The sequence below is a fragment of the Montipora foliosa genome, chromosome 1 (assembly GCF_036669935.1).
Source record: "Montipora foliosa isolate CH-2021 chromosome 1, ASM3666993v2, whole genome shotgun sequence".
Lineage (NCBI taxonomy): Eukaryota > Metazoa > Cnidaria > Anthozoa > Scleractinia > Acroporidae > Montipora > Montipora foliosa.
The window spans coordinates 66400226-66413836 of record NC_090869.1 but is presented as its reverse complement, the minus strand read 5'-3'; the positions used below and the strand labels follow the sequence as shown (position 1 = coordinate 66413836).

At 37.0% G+C, this 13611-nt stretch overlaps 2 protein-coding genes across 3 annotated transcripts; one reads left to right on the top strand and one right to left on the bottom strand.

Annotated features, from left to right (window-relative positions):
• The first annotated feature begins 228 nt into the window (after positions 1 to 228).
• Positions 229 to 6531, top strand: LOC138005592 (beta-1,4-glucuronyltransferase 1-like). 2 transcript variants are annotated; one of them, XM_068851801.1, is made up of 7 exons: positions 229 to 419; positions 2349 to 2550; positions 3677 to 3921; positions 4070 to 4229; positions 4688 to 4853; positions 5796 to 5913; positions 6136 to 6531. In XM_068851801.1, the coding sequence occupies exons 1-7, from the start codon at positions 273 to 275 to the stop codon at positions 6349 to 6351; spliced, it is 1254 nt and encodes a 417-aa protein (XP_068707902.1). In that variant the 5' UTR covers positions 229 to 272; the 3' UTR covers positions 6352 to 6531. The 2 variants fall into 2 exon arrangements, with proteins under 2 accessions (XP_068707902.1, XP_068707908.1); XM_068851807.1 differs by lacking the exon at positions 229 to 419 and adding an exon at positions 715 to 796.
• An 88-nt stretch (positions 6532 to 6619) lies between these two features.
• On the bottom strand, positions 6620 to 12519 carry LOC138005605 (uncharacterized). Its single transcript, XM_068851811.1, has 14 exons — positions 12468 to 12519; positions 12212 to 12310; positions 12032 to 12100; positions 11479 to 11530; positions 11363 to 11391; positions 11184 to 11286; positions 10827 to 10866; positions 10693 to 10737; positions 10403 to 10517; positions 9616 to 9685; positions 9377 to 9425; positions 9135 to 9223; positions 8704 to 8939; positions 6620 to 6926 (listed from the first exon to the last, which is right to left on the bottom strand). The coding sequence occupies exons 2-14, from the start codon at positions 12305 to 12307 to the stop codon at positions 6621 to 6623; spliced, it is 1299 nt and encodes a 432-aa protein (XP_068707912.1). The 5' UTR covers positions 12308 to 12310; positions 12468 to 12519; the 3' UTR covers position 6620.
• Positions 12520 to 13611: the final 1092 nt, after the last annotated feature.

Below are 13611 nucleotides of genomic sequence, written 5' to 3'. Positions count from 1 at the left end.
AAATCATGCAAATAGTAAACACGTTTTTCGTTTGGAAATTCCGTTTGGGAATTTTGCACTACCTTTCAAGAAATACCGTTTTCTCCGGAAAATTTCCGTTGGAAAGATCAAAATAGCTTGCCATTTACATTCCAATGGAAATGTCCGGATTTTTTTGGTATATGGTAAACCGTCTGGTAAACCAGAGTGAGATCTGAGTATGAGTATATTTTGAGGCCTTCCTACATGCAGTAATTTTTGAAGCGAGAAAGTATTTGAGGCCATGACATTTCATGATTGTGGGGAAGGTCTCGGTGCTTTTGTTTCTGAGTTTTCTCGTGGCTGTGTTGGTCTTCGTTAACGTCGTGCTGTACAGTAAGCTTCAATATCAAGAGAGATTCAATGGACAGGAGAAACTAATCACACCAAATATACTGGAAGTAAGGTTTATAAATTTAAGTGAAACAAACATTTTAAGAATAAAAACCATTGGAGCAACTTAAGCATGGTGAAAAATACAATGTTTTCATGAACTGCGATTATCTTTCACAAAGAATACTGTTATGAACCCGCAGTTGTTCTTATTTTAGGATTTATGCACTAGTCAATTGAAACCACGGCCTCCCCACCCACGGGATGTAGCGGGGGATGTAACATTTGTACAGTGTTACATTTTAAATTTTCCCTTGCCCATTGGGTGAAACTTGAGTGTTACAATCTCCACTGCCCTTTCCCATCTAGGAGCCAGCCAAGCAGCCAGGAGGGAATGGAAAGAAATTTTACCCAAACAAACCCTTTGTTGTTTTACCCAGTTAAGGTCAGGTGACAAATGACCTTGCCGTAGCCAGATTTGTGCATTTTTAAATACTTGTATTATGCAGGGGTTTCAATAGAAGCCGGTTAGCGGCGGTATACCGCCGCCTGCTTTGCCTCACACCGCCGGCTAGTTTGCCTTGATTTTAACCAAAAATGCTATTATAAACTTGTCAAACTGCCGCCTTCAATGGGCTATCATGGACGGCTATTTCAGAAGTTATTGAAACCCCTGTATTATGTTGTTATATATTTTAAACCAAACCTCATTCCCCTTGCTAGTTGATGCATACATTTATTGGTCAAACATTGTACTTTTATTACGTATTTATTTCTCAAACCAATTTTCTTTCCAAATCGAGATGGGGACTGAATTATTAAAATACAATATCCCAGGCACCCAACAATTTGTTTTGGTAGAAAGTCTGGAATGTTTTTCGATGCCTGGACCCATTCGCACTCTGTCAAGGCTAGCATTACAAGCCCCTTGAAAAATCCACGCTAATTTTCTGCATTCTGACCACTCACAGAATTTGTTTCTGGTAGTCCCTGGTTGAACTTCCTAGCGCACTTGTAAAATAGCCAACTGGTTTGCCTCCTGCCAGTTGGGATTCGTAACAATTGTATATGTTAAATGCTCGGAGATATTAGCTACTAGCTACTCTGAAATCCGAGGGTAAACAAAGTTGTATTATTATTATTGGCCATGTCCCCAATACTCCCCTGCTAATAATTGTCCCAGGGGGAGGGGGGTGGGGGTGGGGTTGCCATCAAGAGTCAAGGATGTTATTTTTTTCATTCTCATTCTCACCTCTCACCAGGTAAACTTCAAGTTTCTTTGAAGGCACGATTTTCCTGTGGATAGATAGAATTTATTTTTTTAATTAACTATATTTATTCCAATTAATTGTAATTTGCTTCATCAATTTTGAATGTTACAAATGATTTGAGCTTTTCAAGAAGAGAGTCAAATACAGGGGACCGCTATTACATCTAGGCCACCAAAGCCAGACAAACTTTGAAGGGGGATCTGTTGTTTTATTTGATGATCAGTTAGTGGCCATTGTAACGGATATCATCAGATGCAGGGAAAAGGCTAGAGGAGTACCTGTGACCCCTTCATATTTTCATCAATTCAGTGTTGGAGGTAGACACTCATGAAACTAATCAGAAACAACAAGGCTGGAAACTTTGATGAAACATGCAAGGCAAGGCATGTCTAATGATGTGAAAGATCACTATGGCAACTAAGCTGTGTCCCACCACAGGGCACCTGGAAACAAGGCAAAGCAATCGTCCAAAAACACATGGCAGTACACCAGTGATCTCAGGGTTCTCCTAATCAGGTGGTAACCGGTAAAATTTACCGCTTGTACTTGTTACCGCCTGCAAACGCTCAGAAGTCGCTTATCCTTTGCAGAACGTCCAACATTAACCAATTAGTTCACCGGTTTGAAAAGGTGCTATCCCTGTTGCGCTGAAAACTAGGGAGAACCCTGTGATCTTTGTTTTAACTTTACCTAAATTGCATTAAGACTCATTTAATTTGGTTATAGGATCTGCTTTCGACACAAAGAGATTTCAACAACCTCCCAGTGGATTCATCAGGGCAGTACAAAATACAGACAAACTTTTTTCTCTCCAAGATCCATCAAGAGAAAGGCCAAGAGGATGTGACATTAGTGACTCATTGTACTTCCAATCATCTTCATTATCTACTGGACCTCTCTGTCCATTGGAAAGGACCCATATCTTTGGGTATGGATGTAGACCGAAGTAGCAGCCTGTGAGCAAGCTCTCCACTAGGGTTTTACACAAAATTTATTGGGTGTGAAGCAAGCCACAACAGGATAGGGATATAAATCTAATGTGAAACCCTAGTAGGGTGATAAGTAGTGAACTTGAAATTGGATTACAAGTATGACAAAGACAAAAGGTTTTTTGCTACTCAATACCTGCACCATCAAAATAATCTAATACTTGCTCCCAAATTGAAAATGTGTACTCATCATTACACCCCCACTCTGCTTTGCCAACTGATATGCATGAGAGATACTATTAGTGCTCAAAGATAAAATTTATATCCCCAAGCAGCCATGGTCTCCAACTGCTAAAAGACACATGTTGTATAACATGAAAAAAAGATATGAAAGTTATGAAAACAGTCACGATAGTGTCAAATTGAGCCATAAAAAATTATGTTAATGTAGTAGAAAACATCTGATCATAGTCATGTTAAGATGTGCACTAGAAATGAATTATTATTATTATTATTATTATTATTATTACAGTATTATTAAAACAATTACATTACAGCATAAAAGTATCTCACAATGAAGGGGAAATATTAATATTACATGGAACTGAAGAAATTGGAAACTAATCTTAGCTTTTGTTGGTCTTGCATGTGAGGTACTGTAATTTTCAGAGCATCTGAGTCTCCATGGAAAACCAGTCTTCATTTCATTTGGTGAATACTATCATAATTTTTTATGTTAACTATAATGAAGTTAAGGTCATGAATGAGAGATCCATTTGGGCATTGATAAGGATGAATTCAGGGCTTTCTGGCAAAAGTAATAAATAACATCAAAATTCCGTGGTAAGTTAATTTTTATTCCAGTATTCTCTACTTCCTCAAATCCTATAATACACCTTATTTACCCTCCCCTCAAATTTTGCAAAATCATTGTTTGCAATTTCTCCTGGGACATGAAGATATCTTAAGAGAAATCGACAGGACAATGCTTATGCAAAAGTTGTAGGGAGGAAGGTGTATTATGGCATTTGAGAAAGTAGAGAATTCATTCATTCAAATAGTTATTATAGAATGTGTTCTAATTGTTCTTCTTCTTTTTAAGATATTTGGCTTATATCTTTCTAGCTGTTTTTGTACCTGGGTATGATGTTGCCTCGAGTTATGAATCTCTTGTTGGCTTGTATCAGTGTGATCAAAGATTCAAAGAACATGTAACAGTGCATTTAGTGTACCCACTGTCAAATCCACCAGCTGCAACTGAGTTAGTACCAGCTTTGAAACAAGCATTGGGTCGCAATAGGAACTGTGATGACTTCTTTCACAGACTGAGAAATAACCACTTGAACAAACCTAATTATGCAAATGGAAAGGTATGAAAACTGCCTAACTCACGACACATTTGTTCGGCAGTAATCTCAGATTTATTGAGTATTTTGTGAGGAACAGTGCCTTTCATACGGAATCCAGCAACATTTTTAGTGAAATTATCAAGACTGATGCCAAGTATTTTTCTTTCAGTTGGCATATCCAAACAATTTGCTGAGAAATGTTGGTCGTTCCAGTGTTTCCCCTGGTCACTATGTATTTGTGGTTGATGTGGATATGATGTGCAATGGAGATCTATATCAAAGCTTCTTGCAACTAGCACAGCGACTGAATCTTTCTGTCAATAAAAAGGGTGATACCATAGTTAAAAAGTAGTTATTGAATTCTAGAATACTATTCCCTAAGTTGAGACTTGATACTTCCAAAGGGGAAAAAATCCTTACAGATCTGTTTGCCCCTACTGTCAATTACACAATGTATCTAATTTGTCTTATTTAAGCTTGTCCTTGCATATGAAGGGTTGTGAAAAAAAAAAAACTTAAAACCTATAGCTAAAAACTATATGCTTGAGAAAAGATCTCTGCATTTATAAAGATGAAGGTTTAACACACATCAAGCATTATTTAAATCCATGGTGACTCCCTCTGTTCAGCCAATAGAGCTAACCAATTTTCAGACTCTTTGTTCAAAGACAAGCAATGACAAAAATGAATTATTAAAATTTCATTTTACAAGAGCTGTTTTGAGAATGTTACCAGGTTACTTAATTAAATAGTCATTTATTACAACAACATGAATGCTTTCTTTCAGATAAGAGAGTGTTTGTTGTGGCAACTTTTGAAAGTAAGCGAAAGCTTTCACCATCATTGACAAAACAAGAGTTGCTTGATCAGTGGAACAGAGGAAATGCTCAGCCATTTTACTATCAAGCCTGTTGGAAATGCCAAAGGCATTTAGATTATGATGCTTGGAAAAGGTAAGAATGGATGACTCATCTTGAATTTAAGGTCACTCAAACCAGTTTCAATACTTTCAAGAGACCTTGTTATTAGAAGGATTGACACTGCGACACTTTATCACGTAACAGCAATGTTATGGTACCATATAAAACATCAATTATCACTGAACAAGATGCAGTCGTTTTTGTGACAAAACAAGTTACCATGGCAACAGGAAAGCCTTGCAAAAGCACCCCATATTTTGGCTTGAGTTGCTTGTATCTGAAAAACAAACTCAGTGACCTCAATACTTTATTCCACAGAAGTGATCCGCAGGCCAAGATGAAACTCTCTGCAAAGTTAAAAAACATTCTGTGAAGCAGATTCAGAGCTACCTTAAATTTTCAAAAATTTAAAGGGGCTCTGAATCCGCCTCAGAATTTTTTTTAACTTTGCAGAAAGTTTCATTCTGACACGCTGATTACATTTCAGAAATAAAAAATGGGTGTCACTGAGTTCGTTTTTGAGATATAAGCAGCTAAAGACAAAATATGGGGTGTTTTTGCGGGGCTTTCCTGTTGGCAGCAATAATTGGTGTTTGATATGGTACCATAACATTGCTGTTAAATGATAAAGTGCTGTCGTGTCAAATGAATCCTTCTATAATCTGAACGTTTCTTTCAAGTGTTGGAACTGGTTTGAGCCACCTAAATGAGTTGAACTTTTTCCTACAGCTGTACAGTAACTGGAGTTTTCAATCATGTTCAGATTTGTGGATTTTGTAGTATATCCTGTTCATCTCGAGTTCAGTATTGTTAAGCTATTGACTCCTGGAAGTGAGACTCAAAAGATTTTACTCTGTCTAACACCAGACGATTTTACTCGTCAACTGAGGGTATTCTGGGGTTCCTGAGAAGTGGATGGGTTAATGGTTTGCCCATCTTATTGTCAAGACTTTATCCATGCATTTTTTCTTTTAGTTATCATTCTGCAAGTGAGGATTTAGAGATTGCTTATACTGTTAAGTGGAAGGATCCTTGGGAACCATTTTACTTTGCCCCAAATCATGTTCCTTTGTATGATGAAAGGTTCAAGCAGGTAACCTCAATTATTGGACAAATTAAAGCAAAATATTTGCATTTGATTCCTTGTTAGCACCTTCCAAAGACAATATTTGCTTGATGTTTTTGTCAGGTTTTTCAAGCTATAATGGGGCATTTGATCTAAAAATTGATTTTTACAAAATTAATATGTAGAGAGGTAAAATTCATTCTTCTTCAATCATTGATATTAAAAGTTGTTTTGATCTTTGTTTTTCAGTACGGTTTTAATAGAATCAGCCAAGTTTGTGAGACTCACATTGCTGGCTATGACTTTGCTGTTCTTAACAATGCTTTCCTAATTCATCATGGATTTAAAATTAAGGAGGGATTCCACTCATCAAAGGATGAAGAAAATGCGCGCAACAGGGAACTGTTCAGGACATTTAAGCAAGAACTCAAACTGAAGTACCCAGAGTCAAACAGACACTGCTAGTCAGTAAACAATCTACAGTATAAAATCTGATATTTATACATACAATTTGGTTGATTTTTTGGCTTACTTTTGTTGATAGTTCTCAGTGGGCATTTGATGCGTGTGGTGCAAATTTAGAGTTTAAAGGTCTTTTCTTTTTTTCTTTTAATCTAAAAAAAAGAAATAAAAGTTCTTGACACCTCCAAGCTTTCATTCTTTGGTATGCTAGTGAACCTTTTGATCCTGTTAGGGGCAAGGGAAAGGCTTTATTTTGTCTGCTATCATGTCAGTCAATACAACTTATGGGGGTAGAACTTTTTCTCAGGGGTCAAAGAATCTAGTGTTGGTTTTTTGGGTGGTGAAACAAGTCTTGCATCAGGAGTAATACATTCCTTGTGTTCTTGTACATGTTCAACACCATCAAGAAAGTCCAGAATATCTGGTGAATCACTGTTATGAGAAAACGTCAGAGCTTGTCCACTTTTATGTAAAAAACGCTCTTTTTGTCCAAACAGACACCTTTGAACGTTTCTTCCACGGGAAATATCTGTTTCTTTTCCACTGCCAGGACTTCTAACTGTACTGGGAAATTTATCCTGGAAGAGTAATATTTTGTTAGAAAGTTTTAATAGTGCCTCGTAGAATTTATGTGGGTGGTACTGAGTTTACGATTTATACAAGAGAAACGTGGCATTTAAGTGGAGAATTACCTAAAAGGTAAAGGTAAAAGGTAAAGTCACTTTATTTAACGTCGGTAGTTCCTTAAGCTACGAGGCTGGTGTCAATAGAAGCCAACGGTGCGCCCTTTACCCCCCTCCCTCTGTCAGTGCTCCGTTTTAAGGGGATTTAAAGCTATAGCTACACGGATCAGAGGAAAGTTGAAACAGACATTGAAGTCACCGAGGATCAAACCGGAGACCTCTTGCTCCGAAAGCCGCGCACTAGCCAACTGAGCCACGACTGCTCCTACTGATAACAACCATGAGCAACAAATAACAAGTATGAGCTCAAATATTATTGTTTCTTTGGGAAATTGCTTTTAGTGTAGTACCATGCACTGGTGGCTTAGTTGCTTGAGCATCAGGCTGTTATGCAGGAGGTTGCCAGTTCAAACCCCGGCCAGATCTGCACTCAGCAACTTAAAATAACTGGAAAAAGTGCTGCCTTTGTTAATTTCATCTGCAAATGGTTAGACTTTCAACTCTTGGATTTAAGGACTGTAAACTGTACGCCCCATCTCGCAAATATCCTCCATGTTCGTAAATTCCCCTGTGGGACATTAGAGAACCTGAAGGCTATTTGCGAAGAGTCTGGGGTGGAGTCCTCGGTGTAGTGGCTTCCCTGTTCTCTCCAGCGGAAGTGGCCGGCTTGGCATGATGTCTCCATAAGTCAAAGGGGACTTTGACTGGTGCCGGAACATGTAGATGTACAAATGTAGATGTATCATATCTTGGAACCCTCAAATAAATCTAATACATTGTATGTAACTGCAAACACTTAGCCATGTGATAATTAATCAGAAAAGTTAAGAAAATTGCCTTGAGGTGAATTGCAGTACTCTGGTGATTAATTAAATGTGCTTGATCTTTATTAACATGTGAGTGAGTGCAAAAAGGACACTGTACCAGGGTGCAAAGAAAGTCAGCATTCCAGCTTTTCCAGCTTGCCTTTGGGCATGCTACCATCTACTAGCCCGAGAGTCATTTTTACTAGTCCCAAAAAATTGTGCAAGCGATATTTATTTATTAATTAGATGTTTTATTAAATATTTATTTCTTAATTAGCCGCTTTAATTTTTATTTGAAAAGTTCAGAACCTCAATTTTCCTTTTGGATCTATTTGATGATTAGAAAAAAAAAAATGCACATAATTTAAAGGTAAATTATTCTATTTGCATTTTCTGTAAATGTCTGATTCTAAATCTGTGAAAAATAGTGAGGAAAACTAGCATTATGTGAAAGAATTGTGGATTAGCATGTTTTCATATTTTTGTTTAATACTTCAAGATTGTGCGGACTAGATGTCTGACACGAAACGTAATGCAATACTTGTTTCAACCAATTTCACTCTTTGAGATCAGCTTAAAACAATGGCTTTTGGTTTACATAAATTTACCTTGAAAGTAGATCTTACAGTAATCCCAAAATTTGAATCCCCAAAAAACATGTCACTTGCCCGTTGGGCAAGTATTAAAGTCAGAATCCACTAGCCTGATTGCAAAATCCATTAGTCCCTGGCTAGTGGACATGCCTTTCTTTGCGCACTGTGTACTTTTGGCCCTTCTTTTGTAAAGTAAAATGGTCTGTCCATTGGAAGTACCTTAACCTAGACTGTACACAAAGTTCTTTACTTCTTGTTCATTACGTTCATTACCAGTTCAAGATGATCATTCAATGGAGTACTTTCTCTTTTGCGGTTTGAGGCCCTATACAGAACGGTTTGTTCTAATCTCTCTTGCTGCTTAAAATTCTCATTTGATACACTTTTGTGAACAAGAAGTTCTGATGTACTTTCCCTATTGCTTGAAAGCAGATGATCAGATGAGCCTTCCACTACTGTTTCAATCTTCCCCTCATTACTTGAGGCAGTCATCAATGCTTTACTGCCTTCTAAGAAAAGACAATGGCAGGAGATCAATATTTCTTAGCTGGTTTAGGAACTGTGTTAGATGCAAACAAAATGAATTGAACTTTGGGTTCATAAATTTGTTTTATTCTTGTTCCATTCTTAAAGACACAAACAAGCAATGACTATTTCCTGTAAATGTATTTACCAAAATGTTGCAAAAGCAATGTTTTTCCTACCTGCAGATCTTCTTTTTAGACATCTCTTTTGAAATTCACATGCAATGCCAGCATTGCTTTCCATCCTTTGGACATGACTATTGACAGAACTTTGAAAAAAAAAAAAGAAACAGGAATCAAAAGAAAGCCATAGTTTTAATAGCAGCAGTGTCATAAAATGTATATTGAGTTCCTGCAAGCTCATGAATTTATTACTCTTACAGTACTTTACAACAAAAGAATATAAACTGATAAATTATCACCTTTGTCTGTACATTTTTCTGATTTGCCCTTGTATTTCAGCAAGATAGTCTAAATCAAAATAAATGAGCAGAAGACATTTGAAATATATTTGAATGACACTTTCTTTGTCTCCCCCATTTTAGCTATTAAAGCAGAATCATATAACAGCTAATAGCTATGTGTGTATAATACCAATGAAAGTCATTTCCTGATAACACAGCATTCAAGTCTTAGTATTGAGACGTGGCTGGTGACTCACCTCTTCCATGAAACGTTTCGGAGGGCCTCAATGTTTCTGTTAAAGTTTGTGATATCTCTTGTAATGGCGTCTGAAAGGATTTTAACATGAAGACTTTTTATCATCGCCGTTGATAACATTGCTTTCGCAGTAACAAAAGGAAAGCCTGAGAGCAGTACTCTACCAATTTAGTTTCAAATAGATGTCTTTCATAAGATCATCTTCAACCCATTTGTTACAATTTAACTTGCAAAATAAACAACTCCCACTTATTGGCTTGATAGTTCAATATTGGTAGTTCACTGCAGTGTTACTGTGGAGATCATGGGTTCAAATCCCATAGAAGTCTGAACTTTTCTGCCTTTTCATTTGTTACTGTGATTATCCAAGTCTCTTCAGGAACACAACTGCTATTATTAAAATTATGATCATTATTTCTGTGTAACATTTTTTTTCCAGAAAACAAAATTTATTTTTTGAAAAATATACCGGTAGCCAAAATGTTCTTTCAATGGTAGAGACTAAAATGTAGTTTGAACTAGATCCTAAATGAAAACCACGGACTAAAAGCAAACAAAGAAATGTCAATGGCAGGAGTTGGAAAAAAGGAAAAGGTAACAGGACTTGAACCAAGCCTAGGAACACAACCAGAGTGCAAGTCACAGAATCTTGACCCCTGTTCCTTACCCTCCCAAATATATAGAATTTAATGTAAAGATCCTCACATGTACTTCTATTGCAAGCCACTCCATCAAAAAAAGGAGTCATTGAGCTATTTTGTTGTTGTAAGAAGAAAGAATTCACATACCTTAAAGGCAAGACCTGCTTCCCTGAGGGGTGATTTTCTTCGTGGAGTACTCCTCCGAAGAGGTGTAATTTTATTTTTGTCTGGGTTGCTGTATCTTCCACTTGAGCTACAAGAACTGCAAAAACAGAAAGATTTTAAACAAATATATTATGTTAATAATCATAAATGGTTCAGCTCTGAAAATTATATTTATGTTATAGTAATTGCCATGATAACCTGGAATTTGCTTTTAAATCTTTGCTTAATAATAACCACTTCTAAAATTTCATTGCATCATTCAGTTTTATTACCTTTCAGACCTTTGACTTTTATGGCTGATTACAGGACTCTGCATTCTATGGATAAGAGAGGGTACACTATTGTAATATAATTTATTCAGATGTGAAAAGCAAGTGATCAAATATTTACTGTCATGCAAACTTACGGATAATCCATTCTTCCAGAACACTGATCAACTGGAGAATCTGGTAAACAGGATAGAAATGTTTTTCTTTTATTGCTAGCCGTGTGCTGTACTAGCTGAAATCTATCTTAGGACACTAATAGAACTGACCGGCCAGACTGGGCATTTAGAAGGACTAACTCTGCAACACCTTCAAATTAACACACTTCGAGGATGATACATGTATATACTCCTCTAGAAGAAAGCGAGGGATTATCATGCAAGTGTTACTTCAAATTGTTGCATTTTATTTGCAAATTGACGGGTCTGGCAAGCCAGTTCCGACAAGAGGAAAGGAAAGTGCCCATAGTCTCATAATTAGATAGAATTCCTTTGTACCTTGACAACTTGGCAAGCCACATGAAAGCTGAATTTTGAAGGAAGAGCAATCCAGAACTCTGGCCATATCTCTTTCAGTTCTTGTTCTAATGTCTTCAAACTTCTGGAAATGATGAATATTTGTGTAAATAATTTGAACTAGAGGAGTTTCCTACACTCCCAGCTTGGTAACCACTAACCTTCGTAAATAAATTCTTCTTTGCATTTTCTGCCAAGAAAAAAAAAGCATTCATTTGAAGAACATTTCTATTTGTTTCATAGAAAACTTAGTAGTTGGGATTAACAGTATTGTTACCTCTTGATATTGTGTCTGACCTCTTTGCCTTGTTGTAAATACCCAGACTTCTCTGTAAGTGAAAGAGAGCAAATGGGTAAAAGTTTGTTCGCACTAAATGTTATCCCAAGCAATCATAAAATTCACCACAACCATATTTCATTTTCGGTTTGCTGTTAATTTTTGGATAAATGAATTTGGCTTTTTAACTGGTCATCTTCTTCAAAACTTTATCAGAAATGAGGTATGGTTTTTTGCAGAGTCAAGGCAAAAACAGAAAGCTTATTAAAGATTATACAAAAACACAAAACTAGTCAGTTTTACACTTGGTGAGTATTCCATAACCATGGTGTTAGCATCTTGTGTTATTATATTAAGCTTTAAAAGGCCAAACGAGAGTGAGAATTGTCGAGAGTTGAAACTCTTGCTCTCATTTGGCCAAGGCTTAAGATGGCGGAGATGCCTGGACATGCATCGTATATCTCGTATATGTGGATGAAGAACCTTTGCCACACAACAAAACTAAAAAACGTTTACGTAATAGACATGAGAATCTGCATGTCACGGTACTTACTGTTATTCTGTTTGTGGAAATAATAGCAGTGCTTGAATCATTTTGTGACTGTTTTCGTCTATCGTGTTCCTGGTAAATATTTCACAGCAAAGAAACAGTTATTTTGGTACAGACCACTACAGAAAATAATCCTTCAAAACCAGCAACTGTTTTTATGTCAAACGGACATTGAAAACATACCCCTTTTTCGTGATGTTTGTGTTTAGATCTTGTACGAGTGTGATTTCTTTCACCAGTTTTGGTAGATGACCCCCTTGCATAATGAGCACTTGTCATTTGCTGGAAATGAAAAAAAGTGTCTAAATGGCCGGAAATGACAAAGGGATCTCAAATCAATAAATGACCAGTCGGTCTGCTTTGTCTGACATCCATTTCAAACGTCGTGTATATTCAGTAATTCAGTAAAAGTCTGGATACTGAGTATGAAAAAGCTCACCTTTTCCCGGGCCTTTTTGTAAGATTCTTTGCCCTTTTTGCTGGAATTTCCCTCAATTTTCTCCTGTTCTGCTGGCTTTTTGTTGTGTCTGTCGCTATGTTCTGCTTCACTTTCACTATCAGAGAGCGAAACACAGCAAAGCGACTTTCGAAAAATCTCTCCCTTGTCTTTGTCGATATCGGAAGCAGGAAAGGAAATAAAAGAGACAAAACCAAGTAATTTTCCAGCAAAAGCAATCAAAAGTCGCGTTTAAACTACACTTGTCAAGAACAAAAGGCTAATAAAAAATCTTCTCGACGCTTACCATTCCGACGCTTCATGCGCATACTGGCTCAATTACTGGCGAAATAAGCGGTGTTCGGTTAGACGAAAACAAGGCCATCATTCGGAAAATAATCAATGGGAGGAAGTCACTTGCTCAAAATTAAATTATTTCCTTTCAATGTATTTTAAACGAAGACAATGCAAATTTGGTGCTAATAACGAGTTGTTTTATCTATTCGCGCGCTTTCATTCGCGCTCTCTTGTTTTCCCGCCAAAATTCATTGTTCGTGGCGATATGGTGGCTTTTTCTGGTTGTCACGAAATCCAGCCCTACACGATCTGTAGTTAAACTGCTCCTTTTTAACTCATTAAGATGCAAACTCCCTCTTTGTCTATACTCGCTAACAGAAATAATGCACAACCTTTTTTTAAAAGTGAAGCTATGATCCTCATATTTTTGAACGGGGTTTGAACCTCCATTGTATCCGTAGTTCAAAATATGTTTTTTTCAATATCTGGTCGTTCGTAGCAAACGCGAAAAGTGGAGGGAGTACGCGCCCGTCATCTAAAAACATAAATTCGCGTTATTTTCATCACTTCGTGACTATTTCAACCTTTTTAATATGACAAGGATGTGGTAGTTCCTAAAAAATGACACTAATCGGAACGGCGCTTATTTTAGGGGAGAAATGAAACTTTATCCTCAATTGCTGACGTACTTCAAAAAACCTTAAATTTGGCTATTTCACGTTGTTGTGTTGCTGACGACGGCAAAGAAATGGACAAAAGGGTGAAAAACGCACGTGCAGGGCGCGCAAAGCTATTGTTTTTGCCCACTAAATATGCTGATTTGTGACGTTCTCGTTTCCGTCGCCTGGTG